Source organism: Manis pentadactyla, chromosome 14 (genome assembly GCF_030020395.1).
Source record: "Manis pentadactyla isolate mManPen7 chromosome 14, mManPen7.hap1, whole genome shotgun sequence".
In the NCBI taxonomy this organism is placed as follows: Eukaryota; Metazoa; Chordata; class Mammalia; order Pholidota; family Manidae; genus Manis; species Manis pentadactyla.
Genome location: NC_080032.1, coordinates 48610138 through 48634918, shown reverse-complemented (window position 1 = coordinate 48634918; position 24781 = coordinate 48610138). Strand labels below are relative to the sequence as shown.

The window sequence follows — 24781 nt, the reverse complement described above, 5'->3', positions numbered from 1 at the left end:
AGACTTTAGCATAAAACAGCAATAACCAAAATGTTTTAAACATCTTGTTTATGCCAGAGACTCAGTGAAACTTGCAGTATCTACCGTGCACTGCATCTCAAAGCACTCCTGACCCTTGCAGGCTCGGCGTCACACCGTGGGGAGCAGTGACACAGGCAAAGCTTAGGAGGCAGCATCTGAGTGCAAGTCTGTCAGGACTCAAGGACCTTGCTTTCCACCTGTGAAAATAAAGAAGCTTAGCGGGGAGGCAGCTACCACGGGGGCTGCCTCCATGTGTAACGCCACACACGTTCTTGAATTTCTCAGTCAGACCACATGAAAAGCACGTGAATGAGGTATAACTTAGCATTCCAAGCTCAACCCAAGTGGAGAGATGAGACTAATTTGTTTAGGCTGACAGGACCACAGAGGGAGGACCCAGGATTTGAGTCTAGATGGCACGACTCCAAGCAAGGCTTTGGAAACCATTGCCTGCTGGCCCTTTCTGGCTGACCTCCTGTTTTTGAACATGTGGGCTAAGGAGAGTGGTTACATTTTTAAATGGTTGAACAGAAAGAACATTTCATGACAATCCTTGTTTACCTGTTTCCTACAGCTGCTTACGTCTGTGACAGAGTTACGTGTTTGTTACCGAGACTAGACAGCCCTCAGAGCCTGAAGTACTTAGTCTCTGGCCTTCAACAGAAAAAGTTTGCCTACTCAAAAATCTGCACTTTTAACCTTCAGGCTGTATTTTCCACGAGATCAATTAGGCTCCTATTGGGTGCTATTAGCATTTTCAGATTATTTTGCGTCATGTGAGAGTTTCGAGATGAAAATGATAATCACCAGGGACCCTTTGGATACAAGTGGCACAGATGTGCAATTTTAGGAGCAGCTCAGTGAAACCATAAAATAGATTCTATATTGTATTGTGGGAAAATATGTGTTCTACTCATACTATTGCCAGCTGTGTAACTCATTAGAAAAAAATTCATCCCTATTGACAAATAAAATGGAGTTTATTCATGTGCTGCATCTCCAATACATTTAGCCAATTGACATTCATTTGTATTCATCAAGTTATTTTCCAAAAGAGAGAAAAAACAGAACATTAGCTGAAAAGTTATGAATAAAGCCACACACTTAATGGTTTGGCTAAGTAGGCCTTTGGGAGAGACTAAAGGAAGTAGGCTGGCTATGAAAAAGATAATTCAAGAGCCCTACTGTGTGCCATGCACTTGCATGGATATTAACTGATTTTCTCCTGTTAACACCATTTCATGGATAAGGGCACCAAGATTTAGAGGCAGAGTAATTGCTGAAAACCATGTCGCTACTAAGTGACAAAGCCAAACCAGATCTTCCAACTCCAAATTTGATATTTTATGAAACAAATTCTAAGGCATTTATCTTTCAAGTGGTTAACTAGTCCAGAATTAAACTTCCGGTGGGATAACTGATGCTCTTTTGAAATGTTTCTGATTATGTGACTCTCATTATTTCTGTCATTAATTAGTTGTTCAAAGTAGGAAAGTAGTTGAGGAAGTAAATAACATTGCCATCAATTCATATCACACACACACACACACACACACACACACACACACACACACACAAATAGTTGAAAATTCTGACCACAAAGAATGGGTTTTAATAATCTGAGAGTGTCCATGAATTTTATTCCCATTTTTTATACAAGTGGGAGAAAAAACTTTCTTGATTTCCATGTATGAGACTAATTTTTTCTTATGATTGGTGATTATCCCAATTTTATAGTTACAAGGGTAAACATAGAAGTTCAATGAAATCTAAACAAGCAGTGAACCATTTCATGGTACTCAGAACCAGACAGCTCAGATACCAGACTTGATGATGAGGGGAGAAGGGGAGCTATCAGGCCATCTTGGTATATCATGGGTTTATTTGTTTGTGATATGTCATTGGTTACATGACACCCAACGTTGTGTTTTCTTTTGCTTTAAGAAAAGTTTTATTTTGTTCAGGTTTTGCTCCACCCATTTTTTAATTGGGCTATTTGTTTTTTGGGTGTTGAGGTGTATGAGTTCTTTATATATTTTGGATGTTAACCCCTTATCAAATGAGTCATTTATGAATGTATTCTCCCATACTGTTGGATGCCTTTTTGTTCTGCTGATGATGGTGTCCTTTGCTGTACAGAAGTTTTTAGTTTGATGTAGTTCCACTTGTTCATTTTTTATTTTGTTTCCCTTGCCTGTGGACAATTTGTACAATATGGATGGATCTAGAGGGTATTACACTCAGTGAAATAAGCCAGGTGGAGAGAGACAAATACCAAATGATTTCACTTATTTGTGGAGTATAAAAACAAAGCAAAACAGAATGAACAAAATAACAGTAGACTCAAAGACACCAAGAAGGGACTAGCGGTTGCCAGTGGGGAGGGGTTGGGGAGGGTCGGGGGGAGGGGGAAGGGCATTAATGGGCACAATAATCTGCAATCACAATATAGGTTGGTCACAGGGATGGTAGTACAACATGGAGAATACAGTTAATTGTTCTGTCACATTTTACTACGTTGAAAGAGAGTGACCACACTAGAGGGGTAAGAATTTAGTCATATGAGTAATTGTTGAACCGCTCTGTTTGCAACCAATATAAGATTGTATATCAATGATACTTTAATAAAAAAAAAGTCTTAGTTTTGAAATAGGTGTCTTTTACAACCAGACAAAATCAACTTTCATCTCTGAATTTCTAGGTAATTAGCATAAACGTGTATTTGCTTATGCCCAAGAACAAAGATATTGTTCACACTTAGAAAATGTTCAAACTTTGAAGAAATCAAGTATAGAGTAAATATTTATGAGCGTGTATTTGCATATGTGTTTTTTTAAAAGATTCAGCTCCTGGTGGGCATATAATTTGGCACAATGCTTTTTTCTTTGGAAAGCAATTTTGCAAACTGTGCCAGGAGTTTAAGAAATGTTCTTATTTGTTGAACCAAAACTTTTAACTTCTAGGAATTTTCCTTAGGACTAATATAAAAGATGTGATCATCATATTAGAGTGAAAAAATGTAAATGATGTGAACATACAAATGTAAGAAAATGGCTAACAAATTATAGTATATCCAAAGCATAAACTACTTTGCAATCAGTCACTTGGTGTTAAAAATATATATCTACTATCAGGCAGAAAACTTATGTTAACTAAAAATAAGGGATCCAATTTTTTTTTAAATTGATAATCTCTCAGCATAAAATATGCATATGTACCTCTGTGATAACACTTAAATCAAAATTTATTGCATGTTACATTTTATTTATGCATGTTCCCCATTAGGTGACACATCATTTGAGGGCCAGGATTATGTCTTCTTCAATGTATTTCTCTATTATGCATAATGCTTCATATGTTGTAAATAATCTGTAACTTCTTTTGAATGAATAAGAAAGGATAAAGAAATGATTTGGTTGTCTTTATAGAGTTGTGATTCTTTTTTTATATTTTACATTTTATTTCATCCTTTACTATACTTGTGTGATCAGAATAGACAGTTTTTAAAGAAATAGTGAATTTATGTATTGGAAAAAGTGAGGGTGGCACCTTTTCCTCCTGAACTACTGGTAGCTTCCATATCTGTAGTTGAAATGGTTCTTTGTAATTTGGCTCTAGTTTAAGTAACCCTCTTTTTAATGGGCCAGCCTTCAAGAGCAGATCTGTTGCTTGGCTTCCTTTCTACCCCAAGGTACTCTTTTACAGAATGAAAGTGCTCAACAATGCAGTGCTGAGTCATTATTAGTCTAATTTGGGGAATTGAGCCTCAAGCTAATGAGTGTTTGGGGTCTGATTCTGTGAATGCTACTCTCTCTCAGCTTTCAAGTCATGAAAGGACCTCACCTTCATTCACAAACCTTCCTTTTCTCCTAGAATTGTCTCCCATAGTACCCTTGCCAGGTAAATACATCTCTTCCCGAGATATTAAATCAATACATTAAATTCATTGCAATGAATTGAGACGTGATACCAAAAGTGAATCCACCATCCCTAGCTTGAGTCAGAGGTCACCATGCTGAATTGCTTTTAACAATCTTTGAATTACGCATCTGAGATGCTTGCTGCTGTAACTCAGCTGGAATTTATTTTTAGCAAGAGAATAGTTGAGAGGAATTAGTGCTACAGAGTTTTCATCTTTTCTCATTTATTTAAAGAAAAGTACCTGGTGAAATGGAAGCCTCCTGCATGATCAGCAAACAAGACACATCTTACAGGTTTATTAACTTCAATTAATAGATTGCAAATGACCTAATGTAACTGGAATATGTCATCTCTGTTCGGTTGCCAAGAGGATAATCTGACTCCTGGTTTTATTTCTCGAACCATATCCTTCACTCAGAATCTGGAGCTGGAAATCTCTCAACGATTTCAACACAGGGATTTTTTTATGTAGAAAAACTTGAGCTGCAAGAAAACCAGGGGTCTGACATCTAACAGAAGAGAGCTGCCATTTGCATGGGTTATAAAGGCCCAGCTCACCATTCCCCTCCCTTACCCAGTTCATCTCATGCTTCAAGTCTCAGCTATGTAGCATTTAGAGATGATCTACAGAGGCCTATAAGGTGCTTTTGTGAAAATTTGAGAAAGGCATACCTGTTGGGTAGACCAATTAGAAAAGGAGACCCCCTCAGGTGATCTAAGTAGCACACCAGGGTGCAAGATTGATCACTAGCCTCTAGCACTCCTTTAGCTGGGGTCCTTTGTGAAAAAATGCACACATGCACAGCTCTGGATGGCAGCCCTGGATAAAGCATGAGCCTCCGCCCATTAGTGTGAGAATTGTATGAAGCACTTGAGAGATGTGGTGTAACAGGAACACATCCAAATTTCAACTGGCAGGGGTCCCACATATTTGGTACCTGCAGGTCTCTTACAAATCATTCTTGACTATTTCAGAAAATACTAATCCTGCTGATGTCAAGTCCTGAAAGCATGAGTAATAGCCTGTATTGAAGTATTGCCAATATTTAACCTACAAAATGGCAATTTTTTACTGTTCAACCTAAGTAGCTCCCCCTATCAGAAGTACCTGGCCATTTTTTGATGTTCTGATTACAAATGCTACTTGCTTCATATCTTATACTTCATGCCTTGATATTCTTTCTCCATATGTTAACCAAGCTGGTATCTTAAGTAGCTGCCATCTCTACCTGGCCCTGTTAACCCTCGATACTGTTGGAAACAACTTTAATTTGATGTCATCATTACTACCAGCACACTAAGTAAGTGCCAATTTCAGGATACTACAGTAAGGACTTTTCACAAGTGGAAAGTTTGTAGCAGAAGAGTCACCCGCATCATTTATTCATTATACCTAGAAAAATGGTAATGATTAGATTAATTGCTGGTTAAATATTTGCCAAAATGAATAATGTTTTTGTAGGTAATAATGCTCAGATATGGCTTAGCTATTTGAATAGGATAAATACATCCTTGCCTCCTAATAAGGAAGATTATTTAATTTCTTATTAAAAATGTAAGAGAAAGGTGAACTTTGAAAAACTCTGAAATTCCTGCTTATGTGTTCTGCTGCTTTGTTTAATATAGGAAAAGAGAGGAAGGAAGGATGGGAGGGGGAACATTAGTTAAATATCCATCCTTAGAGGAATGAATAGAGAAAGTGTGATATATGTTTAGAGTAGTTAAAATGAAACTGTTAGATGTATAACTACCAATGTGTATAGATCTCAAAACCCAAATTTACTGCAGATGGGGAAACAGACTTCAGAATGATCCATAAAGAATGATACAATTTTTGTAAATTTTACAAACACAGAAAACATTTCTATATGCTGTTGATATACACAAAAAATATAATAAAAATGTAAAAACAAAGGTTAGTTGGATATATGCCCACTCTAGGATTATGTGTGCTTCTGGAGAAGGTATGCCAGCTGCATCTGTAATATTATAAAATTAGAAATTAATAGGGAAATATTTTAATATTCATGAATTCTGGATAAGTACCTAGGAGTTAGTCATATTCCTCTTTAATTTTCATGTTTCAATATTTAATAATAAAACTCATAGAACAATGACCATCTATGTAAGCCTGTTATAACTAGAAAAGATAAGTATTATCAAATTAACAGATTTTTCTTAAAAGTGCAGATGCTACTGTTGATCTTTTAATGCCCCCAGATTGTCTCAGCTCCTTTGAATTCACAGAGTCACAACAATCTAAGGTGCTGAGTGAAAAGTATGCTACTTGGAGTGGCCTGAACTTATTCAAATTATTTTAGGGAAAATGGCCAAAATTCAAACCAAGAAGACTGACTTTTGGCACAGATTTGATTATACTCACTAAGGAAATAGACATTGCACATTTGTTTGAGAAAGTAGTTAAATTCCAACATAGGGCTTTTTAGTTAGAGATAAGTTTAAAAAAAATAGGTCACTGACTAAATGATATTTTTATGTATCCAGATGGGGAACGATGGTGGGGAAAGGCAGGGAAAAGCTTCGTGGCACAGTCCCAGACTTGCTAGTATAACTAACATGAGAATCTTTTAATAGTATATAAACAGCTCCCCAGAGTTTCCAGAGGGGTTTTTCCTTCTGTAGCTCTCCAGCGCAGTAACCAGTGTGGGACAGGGAGGCTTGAGGGGCTCCATAGAAATTATTGGTCTCTTAATCGTTCGGAAGTCTTCCTCTGCCTGGCATCAGGTTCTTGGTTAACTTTTTGGTTAAGAACAATAACAGCAGAGGTGTGGCTAGGCGTACCTTGCCAAACCGCACTCTCTTCTCTCCGTGCCTCATCGTTTCCTCCCTCTACTCCCCAACCTGTTCCTGCATCTGAGATGAATGTCTCTGGCGTCTCTCCGGGGAGGGAGTGAACAGGCAGGGGCTGGTATGTGCACTGGGTGGGGGTCTGCATGTGTTGAAGGTGGGGGATCAGGGCATTGGAGAAAGTCTGGAATACAAGACAGACAGGAAAACTAAGACTGGACAAAACTAAATATGGTGAGGTTCTCAGAGTGCTTTGGAAAATGCTTCTGAGTTTCTCCTCTACACTCATGCCACATGCACTCCCCTCTGACACGGGTATGTGGGGTTTTCCTTACAGGAGCAATTATGTGAAGCTGGCTGGGTGTCCTACAATTTAATATCAGGAACTCAGGTTAAAGGCTCCACGAGACCACCTCCCTCCACCCACTTTGGATGCCAATCACAAGTTCTGGTTGTCACCTGTTCTTCCGACTCACAGGTTCTACATTGGAGGTTCCTACAATCCCCTCCCTGGGCTCACTTAATTTGTTAGAGTGGGTCACAGAACTCAGGAAAACATTTGACTTACTAGATTACTGGTTTATTATAAAAGACACAACTCAGGAGCAGCCGGATAGAGGAGATACACAGGGAAGGTCTGGAGAAAGGGCACAGAGCCTCCATGCTTTCCTGGTGTGCTGTCCTCCCAGCATCGCCATCCATTCACTAACCTGAAAGCTCTACACATTCCATGCTTTTGGGGTCTTATGGAGGCTTCATTAGGCAGCCATGCTTGATTAGATCACTAGTCGTTGGTGATGTTTCCACCTCCAGCTCTTCTCCCATTGCTAATATTGCTTAGGAAATTACAAGAGTTTTAGGAGCTGTGTGCCAGGAAGACCAAACATATATTTCTTAGTGTAAATCACAACATCACATATAGAATTAGGTAAAACTATTACACTCTAACCATCTTATACAACCATTTCTTAGAACCTGGCAAAGGAAGATAGGCTGTTAAGTTTGAGATGAGGCAATACTTAAAATTATTCACCCAACTTAAGTAGCTTTAGGATGGCCTGATCTCCATTAATAGGTGTTCATGTTAAACATAACAAAATGGAGATATCTAAGAAAAGACAAGGAACAAAAAGATAAAGGAATATATTTTGAATATGTAAATTATTATTATTACCTCTTTGTAATACAGTAGGCCTCAGTATCCTGTGTGCCATACATATAAAACACTAAAAATATTTCAGTGCAATTATTTTAAACAATTAGTTTTAAGACCCAATTGACCTTGACTTTCTTATTCTCCTTCTACTAATTGTAATTCTTTTGGAAGTCACTTAATTTATTTTAATTTCAGTATTTTGACTTTCTTATTCTCCTTCTACTAATTGTAATTCTTTTGGAAGTCACTTAATTTATTTTAATTTCAGTATTTTTATCTGTTTCATAGAATGTTATGAGATTATAGGATATAAATGTATCTTTCATGGTCAAGTTAAACAATACACGCTAATGCAGCAAAAGAGCACTATAAGTTTGTTTTTCATTTGTTTTGTTTCTATAATTGTTTGTGAATTTCCTGGGAAGGTAAATTTGATGGGAGATCATATGTCCAGTGGACATGGCCCAGCCCCAGAGCTCATGGCTCGGTGAGCTGAGTTCAGGCTGGATTTAGCCTCCACACAGCCCTCCGACAGGCACACTTGATCAGGACATGACCTGCTTAGTTGTGCATGACAACTTGGTTCTTCACTCCAAAAGCCTTGCAAAGTCCTGTCTTTGATGACATTAGCACAAGGACCACACATGTGGGCATTAGAGGCACCGACAATGGTAGGCACATGCACTGGATAGCAGTACAGTCTTTGATTTCAGTTCTTTACATGCATCTGTACAGAAACAAATATCAGTAAATAATTAAGGTCATATAAATACAGGCAATGAAGACCCTGTACTTTATCAACTGAGTTTGGAGCGTGTGCAAACAACAAACACTGAGAAATCTCTATAATTTGCATATCAACTCTGATAAAGTGGGTGGACAATTGTGGGACCCAGAACAGAATCAAGGGCTAATGTAGATCCAGGGTGTTTGTGTGTGTGAGTGTGTGTGTGTGTGTGTGTGTGTGTGTGTTTATATTTTTTGTTTCAAAATGATTTAAATCCAAATCATATCTTTATTTTTTGGAAACACATAGGAAAAATGTGACTAAAAGGTCTATTTTGAGAGTATTGGCTAAGGCATAAATACATACCTATGCATTTATAATAATTTATAATTTAAACATCCCACAAATTTTATGATGACAATGTTAGCACTTAGGTTTGGAATACTTTATTTCTATGTTTATAAGTAAAGATCTGCAGATCCAGGGCTGCTTTGGAAGAAACCCTTCAACAAAGCATGGCAAGAGCATTTCTTAGATTTTTTTTCAAATGGCTTCGAAAGTCATCTAGGCCCAGTTTCTGCTGCTTATTGTAATCCCCTTCCTATTGCATTTGTGTCATTCATCCACCTCAGTGAAGCTCCACATATTTGAGAAAACTTGTGACCTTTTGGGTAGCCTCAACTACAGATAAAATTATTCATGTTAAGATGAGATCTTTTTCCTTGTAATGTCAATCCATGGGCCTTGCTTCTACTTTCTGGACAAACATAGAACAAGACCACTTTCTATTCTTTGTGGCAATGTTGTAAATACATGAAATGGTGCAATTTTCCCATCTCTGTGAAATTAGTAGACTAGACAATCGTAAACTGAAAAAGCAAAAAAATCCATGAGGTAGAGATGATTCCAGGTCTTTGTTTTTGCAGGCACTTGTATCTCTTTCTAATAACTTCTTTGTATAGAATAATAACTCTCGTTTCATGATTTAATAACCACATGCTGAGTAAATGTATCTTGCTTTCCAATTGTGGATGAATAACAATGCTAGAAAAGCCTTTACAAGGGCAAAAGAACCAATTACTTAAACTCCCTGTATCTAAAATTGTAATCTGACATAGAACAAAACCAGAAAAATAATTAGGATGATTCTACTTCACAGCATTCATTTATGTCATGAGATATACATTTTAGGTTTCTCCCTTGATGGACTTTTGTTGGAAATTCTAGCATATGGCGCAAGTCTTCAAGGTCATTTGATATCAATTTTTACCTAACAGTAGATGGGAGGAGGGTATCTTATAGTCCTTTTTATTCCAGAAGATGTATCCAAAATACTAACTTTAAATTTTAGTAACACCAAAATCTTCTCAGGAACAGGCCTAGAAAGTTCTAAGAGGCATATGTAATTCTAATAGAGGATTAACTAAGTAACTTTTGGCATATTGATTATTATATCACCAGGAAAATTATGGTTATAAAAACAGGAATAAATAGGGAAATATTCATGATATTTTATGTTTCTTTTAAGAATGCTTTCAGCTGTAGATTCCCAAAACCCAAATATCAATGGCTTAAATAAATAGGATTTTACTTTTCTCACCCAATAAAGTCTGGATATAGGGTTTTGCTGGACTAAATTCTTGAATCAAAAGACATGGAACAACGGAATGGATAAAAAAACAAGCCCATCTATATGCTGCCTACAAGAGGCTCACTTTAGATGTAAGGATCCACACAGAGATTCAAAGTAAAGGTATGAAAAAAGATGACTTTAAAACAAAGACTGCAATAAGAGACAAAAGATAGGTGTTACATAATAATAAAGAGGTCAATCCAACAGTATGATACTATATTTGTAAATATTTGTGCACCCAAATCAGGAGCACCTAAATATATAGAGCAAATATTAACACCTAAATATACATCAACACAATAATAGTAGTGGACTTTCATACCTCACCTACATCAATGGATACATCATTCAGATAGAAAATCGATAAGGCAACATCAGCCTTAAATGACACATTGAAACAGATGGATTTAACAGATAAATACAGAATATTCCATCCAAAAGCAACAGAATACACATTCTTCTTAGGCAGGATAGAGCATATGTTAGGCCACAAAACAAGTCTTAATACATTTAAGAAAATTGAAATCATGTCAAGCACTTTTTCTGACCATGTGGTATGAAACCACATACCCTGAATACATATGAAATCAATTACAAGAAGAAAGTTGAAAAATTCACAATATGGGGTGGGGTGGGGTGGTGGTTACATAGCATGGTACTGAACAACTAATGGGTCAAAGAAGAAGTCAAAGAGAAATTAAAAAACACCTTGAAACAAATGAAAATGGAAATACATTAAAATTTGTAGGATGCTACAAAAGCAGTTCTAAGAGGAAAGTTCATAGTGATAAATGTCTACCTCAAGAAACAAGTCTCAGTCAATCTAACTTTATGCCACAATGAACTAGATAAAGAAGAACAAATGAAGCTCACAGTTAATAGAAGGAAATAAAAATTAGAGCAGAAATAAGTAGAGACTAAAAAGTTGGTAGAAAAGATTAATGAAACTAAGAGCTGTTTCTTTGAGAAGACGAAACTGAATTGCTAAGCCCTTAGGTAGTCTCACTAAGCAAAAAATAAAGGGGACTCAAAATCAGAAATGAAAAAGGAGGTGTTTCTGATACCACAGAAATATAAAAGACCATAAAAGACTACTGTGAACAATTACATGCTAACAAATTGGACAACCTGGAAGAAATGGATACATTCCAAGAAACATACAACCTACCAAGACTCAACCATGATGAAATAGAAAATCTGAACAGACCAATCACTAGTAAAGAGATTAAATCAATAATCAAAACATCCCCACAAACAAAAGTCTAAAGCCAGATGGTATCACTGGTAAGTTCTACAAAACATTCAAATAATACTAATCATTCTTAAACTCTTCGAAAAAACAGAAGAGGAGGGAATTCTTCCAAACTCATTTTATAGGGCCAGCATTACCCTGATACCAAAATCAGAAAAAGACACCAATGTAAAAGAAAATTACAGGCCAATATCTTTCACAAACATAGATGCAGAAATCCTCAGCAAAATTTAGCAAACTGAATTCAACAATATATTAAAAAGATCATACACCACCATCAAGTGGGATTTACATTAAAGGGATGCAGAAACAAAGAAAACATTTAACAATGTTTTCCACCTCTCCCACAAGTTCCCAGAGATCTGGCTTTAGCAGGGATCACCTTAATTAAAGCTTTGCACTCATTTTGCATTATTATAAAGACACACACACACACACACACACAAAAACCCCTAGTCTCACAGCTGTGGAATATCTATAACTATCAAATTAGTTTATTCGCGTGTTTCCGGCTACTTAATTTAGTTATCTTCTGTGAAACCACTCATCTTTCCCATCTAATCTAATGAGTATTGTGAAGCAGGGAAGATTATGCACTGGGCAGGTGAGGTGGTAGAGACTGCTACCAAATTATGAAAAGCATTTGAATTGCATCAGCTTCCACAGAATATAAGCAAAGTTTGTGCAGAGAAACAAAGGCTGAGCCACTCCAGGGCACTGGGCACACTAACTTGTATATAGTGTCTTCAAAAATGCAAATTTAAATACATTTAAATGTAAAAAAAAATAGTGAGTGAGTAAATATGGCTTAATTGCTCTCTTAAAAAATCTTCATCTGTGTTTGAAGTAAACACCTGTTCCAGTCTATTTGAAATTAAAAGGAAATATTCTTTGAATTAAGCATAATTGCAAACAAAATCTAGGATGTGCTGGAGGAGAATGAGGGGACAAGTTGAATGAAGTATTTTGGGAAGCTGGGTATTCATAGAATATGGCTAGTTTCATTTGCTGGGTCCATCTAATCTGCTCTTGAAGAGGCCAGATGACATGGCAACAACAAATGACTGTTCTTCAGAATGAAAATACTGTCATGTGGTCTTACTTTGTCTTCCAACAAACTCCTAAGAGAAATTTTACGAAGTTTACAATTTGAAACACAATTAGCTACATATTTGGTAATTCACATTTATTTAAGAGAAAAAAAATTATACTAAATGAAATTGTGCACAAAATCCAGACCCCAAGATGGCCAGACTCTGAACCTTCCCTGTCACTTTCTGGCTAATGTTTTCTCTGACTTACACTGCTGCCAGCTTGAGGGAGTATACATGTTCATAACATCCATTTAAGTACATTGAAAAGAGGGAAAGTATAGTTGACAGTGAGCTTTCTCTTCCGCTGCTCTTTGCAAAAGCAGGAAAAACCTTGACCTTCCCAGAAAGCTGACCTATGGTTCATATTTTATTTGAGGGAGGAGTAGGGAGGGACAGGAATTATCAATGTGAAAATGCAAGAATAATAAATATGCAAATTCAGGGATATTTACATCATACCTAGTTCGTTTCTCTAGTCAGTGTTTGAAACAAGTTAGCCTGCACTATCTAGGGTAGTGATGAAAATGCAGCGTCCTGGATTAGTAAATTACAAAGTAGCCTCTTACGATGCCAGAGTCCCTTGACTATTCCAAAAGGCTTAGTTCACGAGTGCACAGTAGGTTTCTTTACTGGATAGATGTGTGTCATAATTTCTTCACTGAGTACTTTAGAGAAAGGTCTTTGTTGAAGATTAGTTAGCTTTCTGTTGTTTGCTTAACCAGTTTTCTAATGAAAATAAAATTTGTGTCTACTTACCAAAGACATTACTGGAAGTAGCACGTCAGGATGAAAACTATGATCATGAGATGAGTTGTTTAGGACCATTTGGGTATTATTTTTAAAACAATAGTCTTGTTTATAGGGTATTAATTGTGGATAAACATGTTTTACGATTGCCTTTGAGGTATTCTGAAGTGTCTCACTCATTCACTTTAGTTTGATGAGTATGGTCACCATCTTGTAAGTCAAAATCATTCTTTTTCAAAATTGAAGTCATTTACTGAATTCCAGAAAACTAAACACCTGGAAGAATTGGTACAACTCAACACTGAAGCTCACACAGCTGAAAAAGTGGAATTTGCAAAACTCACTGAAGATTTTGCTATTACCAAATTATGGTGATAAAGAGTGTACGACATTTGCTTCAAATTTGTCATTGTGAGCTTTTATGTTTGCTTATTGGAAATCTAAAAATTTGTTTATCTAGCTTTTTTTTACTCCTTTAAATTATTATTTGTTTTTAATCAAGTTATTTTTATTAAGCCATTGAAATGAATGACATATAAATGAAAACTGAATTTTAAGATATTTTTGAGGTGTTACATGTATATGGCACAAAACTCAAAAAGTATACAGTGAAAATAAGCCTCTTTTCCTTTTTTTTTTTTTTTTTAGTGAACAGTTGCCCTAACTCCAGTCAATTTACTCTCATTCTTATAGGTCTTTCCAGTGATATTTTAAGGGAGCCCCTCACACTTTAATGTGCATATGCATTTTGTTAAAATGCAAATTCCTATTCAGGGTTCTGGGGTGAGGGTTAAGACTGCACATTTCCTAGAAGTCGCCCAACTGAGGTTGATTCTGCTGACCCAGGACCAGGCTCCCAGTGGCAAGGTGGTGAATCACATTTGTTTACAGTTGTCTCTGTTTATGTGCTTATTGGACTGAAGAGAGCAAGATATCCTCACACACAGATCCAACTTAGTGCTTCCTGCTACAACTTGAGTACTAGAATTCCAGCTTTAACAAAATTTTTCTTCTAATTTTGCCTGTCTCATGTGCTAATTTACACAGTATTTTAAAAGTCAGACCATAAGTGAATGATGAAAACTGACAGTGTAACCATTTGAAACATGCCCCTAAGTTATGTATAAACCACAAGGACTCTGAGAATCCCCCTTTGTAAATTTTTCATCTTGTTTTTTTTTATAACACAGAAAAGTCTCCAAATCCAAGCAGCCTCTTAGCAGAGGGCATGCTGAAAACTTTAGCTTGCAGCCAGTACCATTAATCTGATAGAGATGCCATTATACTTGGAAATGATCCAGTTAAGCTCCCTGAAATCAATATGAAATGCAAAGATGATTTAACGACGACTGTGATCAATATCTTGAGGGGTATGATGTCGCCTTTGTTGGACCTGTGCGCAAGTGTAACTCAGGAAGCAGGGGAGCAACTCAGAAAAGAAAATTTAAACTTCCTGTTTTTAAACTGGTTTTAAAAGAGGCACTAGTAGAGGCACTTTTCAGAAGTAAAGATATGGACCATCCAAGTCTCAGTTTCTGTCTTCCTGGCAGAAAGAATTGAGGAGTACAAGTCTCTCCTTGACGCCAAGATAGTGTCTCTCCGTGACTTCTTTGGTTTGAGTGACTGCAGGGTCTGCCATAGGGAGCATTCTTGGACTGCATGTGGGGGTGGTTGTCTTGAAGTGTCTGAGCCCATGGGGACAGAGTGGTATGGAGATGCCTAATGCTGCCAAGCTCATGCTACTCTACCTGGAGTCGTGACTCTCAAAACTAGGTTACACTGAGGTGTACTTAGTATGTGCAGAGTCATAAACAGCAAATGGCACATCTTCCTGAAGCTTTCCTGCAGCTTCGATTGAATTAAAAATTTGGCCAGGCCCATTTTAAAACAATCAAAAACTCTCCAACAAACATGAATATTAAACACTGTAGAATGCAAAATTCAGATAGATTGTAAAGTTAAACATGAGATCTCAAAGCAGCATTAAGTTAGATCTACGCCTCCAGTCTCCTTGGAATACATTTATAGGCTTCATCAATAGAAGGGTATTTCAGAGGAAGGATATTTCAATGGGAAAATTTAAACATACTATGATACACATTAAAAGTGCATGAGGAGATAGGAAACCACATCGTTTGAGTAGTGACTGTATTTCTTTCCTCCTGTGCGACTCTGGAGTGGGTCTGTGCAAAATATTTTGGAACCAAGAAAGTTGCTGTCACATTTTTGAGCTATTGACTGACTTTCTGGAGGAAATGAAAAAGTGACATAGAGGTTGCTGAAAGACCCAGATTGGTTTAAGAGATATCATCAATGAACTTTTTTTTATTAAGGTATTGTTGATATACAATCTTGAGAAGGTTTCACATGAGTAACATTGTGGTTAGTACATTCATCCATATTATCAAGTCCCCCGTGACACCCCATTGCAGTCACTGTCCATCAGCACAGTAAGATGCTATAGAGTCATTACTTGTCTCCTCTGTGCTACACTGCCTTCCCCATAACCCCCCCCTACATTGTGTGTGCTAATCAAAATGCCCCTTAATCCCCTTCTCTCTCCCTCCCCACACACTTCCCTTTGGTCACCACTAGTCCCTTCTTGGAGTCTGTGAGTCTGGCTGCTGTTTTGTTCCTTCAGTTTTGCTTTGTTGTTATACTCCACAAATGAGGGAAATCATTTGAGACTTGTCTTTCTCCTCCTGACTTATTTCACTGAGCATAATACGCTCTAGCTCCATTCATGTTGTTGCAAATGGTAGGATTTGTTTTCTTCTTATGGCTGAATAATATTCCATTGTGTATATGTACCACCTCTTCTTTATCCATTCTTCTACTGATGGACACTGAGGTTGCTTCCATGTCTTGGCTGTTGTAAATAGTGCTGCAATAAACATAGGGGTGCATATGTCTTCTTGAATCTGAGAAGTTGTATTCTTTGGGTAAATTCCTAGGAGTGGGATTCTGGTGTCAAATGGTATTTCTATTTTGAGCTCTTTGAGGAACCTCCATATTGCTTTCCACAATGGTTGAACTAATTTACATTCCCCCCCAACAGTGTAGGAGGGTTCCTCTTTCTCCTCATCCTCTCCAGCATTTGTTGTTTCTTGCCTTTTTGATGTTGGCCATCCGAACTTGTGTGAGGTGATATCTCATTGTGGTTTTAATTTGTATTTCCCTTCATCAATGAACTTTTAATAAATGTTCTTTATAGAGACAAATCTGTGGCTATGGGCTCTTTGTAGACTGCCAGCAGTGAAAATATTGTTCTAGAATTCACCCATTTCTGCTGGAAGTAGAAAAGAAGTCACTGTGCAGAAAGAAGTGTGAAATAGTAAACATAGTCTGTCCTGGTTTTAATCCCTATATTCAGGGACAGGAAAGTAAAGATTTCAAGGCCAGTGTTCTCATCTGAGAATTGGGGCAAGTACAGGGATGAAAGAAGTCAGTAGTGGAGTCGATGTCACCCTCTGTGTTTTCTTCTGTACCTTTCCGTTCCTATCTCCCTACCCTTTGTGCCTGAAGTCAACAGTGACTATTATACCTCCATTTGAACAGAAAGTGGTGCTCTTTCTCAAGAAGTCAGACCAAATAACCTGGGTCTCTACCCACCCTGGGATTCCCTCTGATGATCCTGCCAGCTTTGCCCCTAAGGAATCATTTAGAAAAATAATCAACTGCCTAAATGTAAACACATTTAGAGCCTACTGTTTACTGGAACTCAAAACTGAATTTACACCAAGGGATGACCTAGAAATGAGTGAGGAAAAGCTGTGTGGCATTTAGATGCGTAACAGATATGCATAATTGATTCTTTAAAAGGTTAAATACCCTTAGCATATGTAAGGATAGTGATGTACCCATGATGGGTTCATAATCATTTTGGCAGTGCTTTGTTTTACACAATTCTAAAGCAAAGGTAATGTTTCTTCTTTGGAGATTCCACGACTGGTATTCAAGGAAGCATATGTTTCCAAGTAGATAGCTGGACAAGAGGAGCGACTCTTTCCCAAACAGAAGGAAGATTCACAGAGTAAACAGACTAAGCTTACAAGGCACCGACTGACACTAAATTCTCTTTGGAACTGAAATGCAATTACATATTGAGGACAGGTGCTAAATATAGACAGAAAAAACCAAATACATAACTTTTTTTTTTGCTTTGTTTTTCCTTTAATTTGCAGGAAGAATTAACTACCCCAAACACACTCTAATTCTTAATTGACACACACAGATCAGGCAATTTGGTGAATTGTTTAGCAGGTTTTTTATTTGTAGAAGTTTATGTAGCTCTTATGTCCATAAATAATTATAAAGATGCTAAGGAAATTCATAAAAGAAATATGTAAAATGAAATAACATAATATACACCATAAAAATCAGAAAAAAAGAGTATGTCACTTGAGGATACACCTGTAAGTGGTACAAAAATTTATTAATAGGTGTGATTATTAAAAAAATTCAAGTTATGTATTTCTTCTTAGAGGAGAAAGAGAAATGCAATCTGTGTGGTAGAGACAGGGGTTCTTGCTGGATGAATGATCCATGGGTATTTATTATTGCTTCTTAAATATTGTTATACAATCTTTTTAAGGTATAATTCCAAACTTTTTAAAAGTTGAAAAGGCAAAATAACAGTAAAGAGAAAGCACAAATTAAGTTGGTAAAAAAATAAATGACATAGAAATAATAATAAAAAGTAAAGTTAATTGGTTGATGGAAATATCATCATATTGTACTTCTTAAAAATTGAAATGCATACCATGTAGCAGACACAACTAAACCTAAGTCTCTAGAAGAGTTAAAAGGAGAAAGTTGAGGAAAGGCATACCAGGTAAATACTAACAAAAGAAAGCTATTGTAGCTATTTAAATAATGAGAAAACTGGACTTTAGGACAAAAGGTAGTACTCTTCATTCTCCCTGTCTCTAGCTCCTGTTTCTACATTCATCCTCTGAGCTCACCCCCTCGAGGCTTCTGCTCCTAGCCTTCCAGGGCTTTTGATAAATCATCTCTATTTTTGTTTTTATCCCTAGCTAAACATTTTCAAAGTCTAGGATCTTTAATCTCTCATCTCTGGTATTACTTACTGTCTGTGCACCACTGATTTGGTACTTATTACATGCTATGTTTAGTGTTACTGATATTCATGCATTTCTTTAATGAAATTGTAATTATCTCAGAGCTAGAAAATACACCTTATTCATCTTTTAACACCCACTGCCACTGCACCCTAGGACCTGCCTTATGGCGGAGCCAGGTCACCTGGCATATAGTAGAAAGTCAATAAACATATCAGCAGTTAACTGAAAAATGGCTTCTGAAAGGGCATAAAAAGCTCTTTTAGGATGTTTGAGTACTTTGCTAATGCTATGCATTCACATTTTCTAAGCAGTCTCTTAGCCAAAGCTTAGAATGGAGAGAGGAATGGGTAGAGAATGACCCAAAAGTGTGCGGAGTTGGGGAGGAGGGTGCCCACATCTGGACCCAGCCGGGAACTCACACACATTCCTGACTTTAAAGAGGCAGGGTCTGCTTATAAACTTTTTTGCCTCTGCCCCTGAACCAAAGTCCATCATCTAGTACACACTCAGTAAATGCTTCTGCACAATATGAAGGAATTGAATATTAGTCTGGGATAATTTAATTCACTCCCATGGCTTCAAAACAACATGCCATTAGAATGCGGGTTTTAGCTCTGGCTTCTCTGCACAGGGAGAGGGTGACAGGAAGAGAGAAGGGCCAGCCCAGCCCAGGCAGAAGGCAGATGTCCACACTAGAATCGGTAGTCTGTGCTCAGGGCTGATGGAAGCACAGATGAGGAGAATGGATTTCATTCTGCCACCTAAAGGTGGACTCTGGAAACACACAACATATGTTGAAAAGAAGATGGCAAACCCCCTGGAGAAGATCCTCAGGGCTTGTCTGCTGGCTATTGAGAAAGAGCTGCAATTCCTCCTTCTTCATGGTGCACAAGATAAGCTGTCTGCTCCAAACTTCTTTCAAACATACTGCTTTTTGAGTAGGCAGTACATCAAGCATATGGTCTAAAATTGAAAGGGTACAGCTACCAGTGATTCCAGGCATTTTTAGGTATACCTAAACATTTCGTATTTGGATATACTTCTACATATTTATGTGTTTATATAGTTTCAGATAAATAGTTCATCTAATAACATGCTATACTGAATCTTGGCTTTTTTTCATTTAACAACGTATGCTCTAGTTCTTTCTATTTCTATTTTTGTACATATTATCTTTAAAATCCCAGCCTCTAATATTGCCTGGTATGTGATAGTGTCTAATAAATGTTTCATTAGTGGATGAATGAATGATTTAATGATAGTCTCTAATTCATTCTGAACCTAAGTCACCCCACAACAGGTTTTAAAAGCACCTTATCTTATACCCCATCTACAACATGCATATTTTGGCCTATAAACATCATATGCAAACCTCAAATTTAATCTCAAAAAAAAAATTCATCCTACAAGAACCTTCCCTGAATATTGCCTCTCAGGCTTGTCTGCAGTAGCTATCTCTAAGCACTTAACAGTTATCTGCTGCTTTTGATTGTCCTCTGATTCTTCTTTGTTGAAGTAATAACCATAAAGATGTGAATAATACTCTTAATAATTTTTATTGAGCACTTATTTCTGCCACTTTACTATGAGCTCAGTATATGCATTTCTCATAAGTCCTCACAACATGCCGATAAAGGAAGTAATATTATCATACCTGTCAGTGCCCTTCCAATACCATCTTCACTCATCCTTGAGATCATGAGCAGACCCTGTCCTCATAGACCAAAGATTTCCAGCATCTCACTGCCCGAGCAACCTCTATAGAGTGTACTTATCCCAGATGGGTAGTCCAGAGATGCCAGCATATTGGTACTCTAGAAGTGACTCTTAACCAGTGAGGTGTGGGTGTTGATAGATAAATACCCATCTTTCCCTCCCCTTAGTAGCAAAACCTTGAACTGTATTCTTCACAGTCACTTCTAGGGTGCTTATGTGAGGGAGCCTCGGGCTGCCCATAATAATAAAACCCTTCTTATCTTTCATTCCTTTTTTCCCTTCTATTCTCAATTCCCCACTGGCTTACTTCCTGAAATCACCTGCCAGGTAAACTATTCACACTCAAGTCCTTGTTCAGGGTCTGCTTTTGGGGAAACCAAAGCTAAGGAAACTGAGGTTGAGTGTGTGAGTAACTTGTTCAAGTACGTTTACACATCAAGTAGCAGATTCAGGGTATGACCCAGATGCCGTGCTCAAGAACGCCAACTAGATTGTAAGTGCCTCAAAGTAGACCAATGAATACTGTGTTCCCTCCACAGCACATTTCAAAATGCAAGCCGAAGTCAGAACTTAACACATACTTCTGTTGGTCAGTGTCATTTTATGTTTTGGAAGTGTTTCTTTGCTGCCCCAGCATATGGGGACATGCATTTTAGGCACTGCCTTCTGAAGATACTTAGATATTTAAAAGCATTTTAAGCACTGGCATTTAAACACGTGTGCTCATAATTGTTAGGGAAGTGTGCATTAAAAGAGTGGCTCATGCTTAGTTGCTGAGTGTCTTCTTGTTGCCCTACAGATAGCAACTTCATCCTCGCGAATGCCCAGGTGGCGAAGGGGTTCCCCATCGTCTACTGTTCTGATGGCTTCTGCGAGCTTGCTGGGTTTGCCCGAACTGAAGTCATGCAGAAGAGTTGCAGCTGCAAATTCTTATTTGGGGTTGAAACCAATGAGCAACTGATGCTTCAAATAGAAAAGTCACTGGAGGAAAAAACAGAATTCAAAGGAGAAATTATGTTCTACAAGAAGAATGGTGAGTAGATTTTTTTAGATTGATGCTCACTGGACGGTTGTGAAAAGTCACTGTCTTTTGGCTCCATAATTGCTCCATAATTCCCATTAAAGCTTAATGGTATTTCACATAAATAGTCTGTTATAGAAGTTCCATAAATGACTTGGACAATGGCCTTGTTTTAGCCATTAGCAGCATATACTGCTTGAAACTTTAGCATTAGAATTATAGCTATTTAGTGCCAATATATTAACTGAGTTAATATATGTTAAAATAAAGTGTGTTACTGTTTTATTATGGTCATTCTTAAAATATAAATTAGATTTGATAGTCCTTAATATATTAACAGATGATCTTTTTTCCAGAGGTATTTTTCCAAATTTAATGCTTTTAGGAACCACATGTCAAACCTCAGTTATTAAAGACATAACCAAGTATTCACTGGCAGAAACAGAAGTTAATTTAAAGGACACAGGAATTTTCTTTTCCAGTTCCCTGACCACAGAGCCTTTCTCACTACTTTTTAAAATTATAAAGACAAAATAAGAGACACATGGTGTCTCAGGGTGAGAGTAAGTTTGCCTGGACTCAAAACTGCCACTGAGGAAATACTAAGTGTTTTCTGTGGCTGTAGTTCTGTGATTCTTCTGAATGAAAGAGACTGTCAGGTCTTGAGTCTATGGTACTTGAGTCCTCTGTGGGAAACCATATCATTATTCTATGGGCCCCTGGAATGAGGTAAATCCAAAAGGCATTAAAGTGGGGAAATGCTCAATAAAAAATTAGACAAATTGTCATTTTCCAATTCCTTTCTCTCTCTTTGATAGTTTTCCTGAAAATAACATATATCCCCCTGAGTTTTAGCTGGGCACATGGCCCCCAAGCTAGAGAATATATTTCCCACCTGCTTTGTGCTTAGGTTGGGCAGTTGATTCCATTTTTGGCCAGTGATATGCAAGGATCTAGTTCATGTGTAACTTCTAGGTAAAGTCCCTAAAAGATGAAGTTTTGTCCTCTGATTTCTCTTCTTCTCCTTTCCCATGGTGTTAGGGACTGAACCTTGTGTCCTCAAAAATTCCTCTGTTGAAACCCCAACCCCTAATGGGACTGTATTTGGAGATGGGGCCTTTAAAGAGGTACCTAAGATTAAAGAGGTCATAAGGGTGGGGCTTTACTTCAACATGACTGGTGTTCTTAAAAGAAGAGAAAGAGACGCCAAGGACACATCTGCCCACAGGAAAGGTTACGTGAGCACCCAGTGAGGAGGTGGCTTTCTGCACACCGAAGACAGCGACCTCAGGGAACACAACCCTATTGGCCCCTTAATATCCACTTCCAGCCTCCAGAACTGTAAGAAAATAGATTTCTGTTCAAGCCCCCCAGTCTACAGCATTCTCTTACAGCAGCCTGAGCAAAGCCATACATATGGGTCAGATGGACGGTGAGGCTGGAAAGCCAGCTTCAGCCATTTGACAAGGGCAACACCACGCAGGATGCAGAGCAACGGTATGGAAGGAAGAGGGGTGGGGTTGCAGATCCACCTACCCCACCCCACAAAAGACAAACACATTTCTCTCTTGTTTGAGCACTACATTTTGGGGTCTTTTTGTTACAACATTGAAATTTCACTCTAACTCGGGGTTTCTCCATTGCATCGGCACTATTGACTTTGGGGCTGGTATTAGCTGTTGCGGGAGGGTGTTCTGTGCATCACAGATGGTTAACAGCATCCCTAGCCTCTCCTGTCTTGCTGTCTTAGGGTCATTGTCAGAAGAGAACTAGGATCCCGGACAGGTGAACCCCACCCCCTTTTCTAAGTTGTTTGTCCTTGGGGGACATTCTTTGATCATGTGACTTTTGGATGTGCAGCAGTCGTGAAATACTGGAGAGCAGCACCCCAGGAAGGGCATGGTGTCCGTTCTTTGGCACTAGAAACATAGTTCAGACCACTGTATCCTTCCCAGGGTCAATGGATAAGGCCTACATGGCAAAAAGGATAAAATAAAAGGATTCCAGCTCTGTCTAATTATACCGCACTCATTGAAAAGAAGGCCTGAGATCAAAGAAAATAAAGGATGTCACTGAGATGGCAGCTGGGTAAGGAGTGATAAAACCACCGTCTGGAGGAACAAAGGGAAAAGACACCTTTGTCTGAGGTGGCCACTGAATGCAGACGTGTCCTGCTCAAGATAGGGCCTCGCAGAGGTCACTGCTGATTCATCGGAGTGTCTTCCTTTTTAAGCCACCTCAGAATATCCAAAGATGCATCAGTGAGAAAGAGAATGTAGGTGGGGAGCCCAAAAGATGGGAACTCTGGGGACCAGATAAATGGAAAATATGCAGCACAGGATGGGAATTAACCCTCCTGAAATTTCCTGAGCTTAGTTTTTCATAAGATGCCTGTGGCCTTGGACTCCTTTGGGTGGAAGTCATTAAAGGCATCCATCCCCTCTGAGCCAGTCACTATGGGAAATTGTCTGAAATTTTGAGCAAAATGAATTGATCCAGTTACAAATGATTGTAAATCACTGTCTCCCCTGTGATAACCCTGATGTATTATCACTGTTTTTATGAATATCTCTCTCCACACACAATCGTGAGCCTTTGAAGGTACAGTATGTACATTAGGTATTTCCACATCTCCAGTGCACAGGACTTGACTCTGGAGCAGTGTCCACCATGTGTTAGTTTCTCCAGGCATGCTTGCTGAATGGCATTGAGGTTGATTATCAGAGGGACCTATGGATAATTTAGAGGATGTTTGCATTTCCAATTTTAATATGCTTATGACCTCAAGGGTTCTCCTCTCCTTCAAGGATCATTTTCTTTTAATGTAGTTTAGAAAGGCTTGATTCTCATCCTGTCCAGATATGTGTCAATGATCTGTGGCTGAGCTGCTTTGCCTCCTGGCCCCCCAGTGCTGCAGCTGGTCTCCTGACCTCCCAGGAAAAGTGATGGGAAAAGGCTGCTCTTCCTCTTCCTGCCCATGCCTGTAATTATAATAGCCTCACCCAGGGCTTCTGAAGTGCAGAGTATTCCAGAGGTGTAGGACATCTGCTGGGACTTATCATAAAGGAAGACACTCTGATCCGAATGGCAGATAGGCCTGTTCACTGAGTCCCAGGGAAAATGAAAGCAGGAAATCCTATACCAGCCTGACCCAGCTTGGCAGAACCTCCATTCCTAGTGATGTGTTCATCTTGCCTCACTTCCCTCCCTCCTGCAGCACAAAGACAGCCTCTTGTTCATGCCTCATGTGCTGGATACCCCCCTTCCTCTTAAGGAAAACCCTCTTCTGTCCCCCCCTGGAGTTGTCCTTCCTCGAGGATCTGTCCTCCTCTCCTGACTCAGCAAAAATGCGGGACCCACTGTGTGGGAGACAGCATTCTCCAGAAGAATTCATCCCAAAATGCAGAGGGATTCAGCCACAATAAAAATAAAAATCATAAAGGGCTTTAGAAGAATAGTCCACATCTGATCCCTTTCCTTATCTCTGCTCCAATGTGATGGGAAGTTCTGCCCACTTCTCTCTGTGGTAATGTGATTTCATCCAGGAAACTTACAGAAAGTAGGTGCATAGATATGTGAACACATGCATGCCCACCTCCTA

The 24781-nt window shown here is 38.3% G+C and overlaps 1 protein-coding gene across 1 annotated transcript in view; it reads left to right on the top strand.

Moving 5' to 3' along the window:
- KCNH8 (potassium voltage-gated channel subfamily H member 8) overlaps positions 1–24781 on the top strand; it is a 347390-nt gene that overhangs the window by 90906 nt on the left and 231703 nt on the right. The window contains exon 2 of the mRNA XM_036901045.2: positions 20959–21192. Within this exon, the coding sequence (XP_036756940.2) occupies positions 20959–21192 (234 nt within the window). The remainder of the gene's footprint in view (positions 1–20958; positions 21193–24781) is intronic.